Source organism: Hippocampus comes, unplaced genomic scaffold (assembly GCF_001891065.2).
Source record: "Hippocampus comes isolate QL1 unplaced genomic scaffold, H_comes_QL1_v1.1 C16966518, whole genome shotgun sequence".
Lineage (NCBI taxonomy): Eukaryota > Metazoa > Chordata > Actinopteri > Syngnathiformes > Syngnathidae > Hippocampus > Hippocampus comes.
In genome coordinates, this window is record NW_017841483.1 from 1 (window position 1) to 1,440 (window position 1,440).

General features: G+C 43.8%; 1 protein-coding gene across 1 annotated transcript; it reads right to left on the reverse strand.

Annotated features, from left to right (window-relative positions):
• Positions 1-103: 103 nt before the first annotated feature.
• LOC109509608 (tropomodulin-4-like) lies at positions 104-1,373 on the reverse strand. Its single transcript, XM_019859439.1, has 2 exons — positions 424-1,373; positions 104-351 (listed from the first exon to the last, which is right to left on the reverse strand). Exons 1-2 carry the CDS (start codon positions 584-586, stop codon positions 119-121), a joined length of 396 nt encoding a protein of 131 aa, XP_019714998.1. The 5' UTR covers positions 587-1,373; the 3' UTR covers positions 104-118.
• Between the last annotated feature and the right edge of the window lie 67 nt (positions 1,374-1,440).

The following is a 1,440-nucleotide window of genomic DNA, read 5'->3' on the forward strand; positions in this document are numbered from 1 at the left end:
ACCTCCATGTGGGTCTTACTCCTTCCTAGCTTAGCTTTGACCTAGCTAAAGGCTCTGATATGATTGAAGCTAAAGACCTCGTTTTAGCTCATCAATTTTCGACTTTGAAATCAGAATATTACGGACTCCAAAATTTTGAGAACCCACCTAAAAGACATTTCATTGGCTGTCGTATACTTTCAACCGACCTATTTGACGTCCTGTGAACATCGGGCTTTACCTTGATGTTGTTAAAGTTGACTGCGGTCAGGCTGCTGTCGTTGTTTTGGATCCTCTCCAGCGTCTCCTCCACGTTGGTGGGGTTGGGCGGCTCGTCGGGGAAGATCTTGAAGGGGTCTTCTTTCACCACGCCTGAAGGGTACACAAGAGAAATTAATAAGCTCCCAAAAGAAATCGCGAGCTACGTCGACTACAACTACGTACTGTTGATGCCCTCCGTGTTGGCGATAGTTCCGGTGGTGCCCAGAGCGTCGTAGTACTGCTTGTTGCTCATCAGTGTGTACATGCCCAAGATGGCTGCGGGGGGTGAGAAAACATTGGCGGGGTCATGTTGTGCTTTAATCTGTGAGTGGCATGCAATTGCCATCCAGGTAGAAGACAAGGAAGTGGACACTGTCGAAATATTTGAGTCGCATCATAATTTGGGACAATGACTGCAGTCAAAATCAAAGCACTGGTTCAGGGACGGCATGTGGTGTTCTGTCCAGTTGGAACGGTAAGGACATTAGTTTAGGGACCAAAATCGAACTATCGGGTCTGTTATGGCCTTTATTGTTGTTGGTACTGGGTCAGTGTTGAAGGAGCACATATGATGAGACAGACGCAAATTGTTTGTTAGTCTCAGTTGACTTCAGAAGAATCAGTCTGATATTTGACTGTGTGTAAGTGAGACCTCAACGCCGAGAAAGATCTTTAAATTTAGTGCAGCGCATAACAAATGGTCTATTCTGGTGTTTCTTGACCTCAGCCAGGCCTTCGCAAGTTGACTGTGGAATTCTCTTTGAGATACTTGAACTCCGGTCAGACAGTCTTCCTCTTTCGTTTCTAACCGGACACACGTAGAGGCCCTCAGGGGTCCGTTCTGTGCCCACTGATCTTTTAACCTGGTTATTTGAGTTCAGAGTCAGATTTTGAAGAAAAAAAAAGATTCGTCCATTCATTTCTGAAAATGCCAATGGCTTGACTTCACATCTGCAAGAAATGCAGATGTGAATTGTCGAGTTTGCAGGTGACTCCATAAAACACAAATGAAAAGCAGTTGTCACAAAAATTCGTATGCAAGGAAATTCAGCGATTGCCAGGAAACATTTTTCAGTATACCCAGTACATTTTGAGCAGCCAAATATTACTTCCGTTTTTTTACATTTTGTCAACATTTGAGACTTTTGATACAATTTTCTTCATGTGCTGATTTAGATTAGAATGCAGTGTTCCATATTC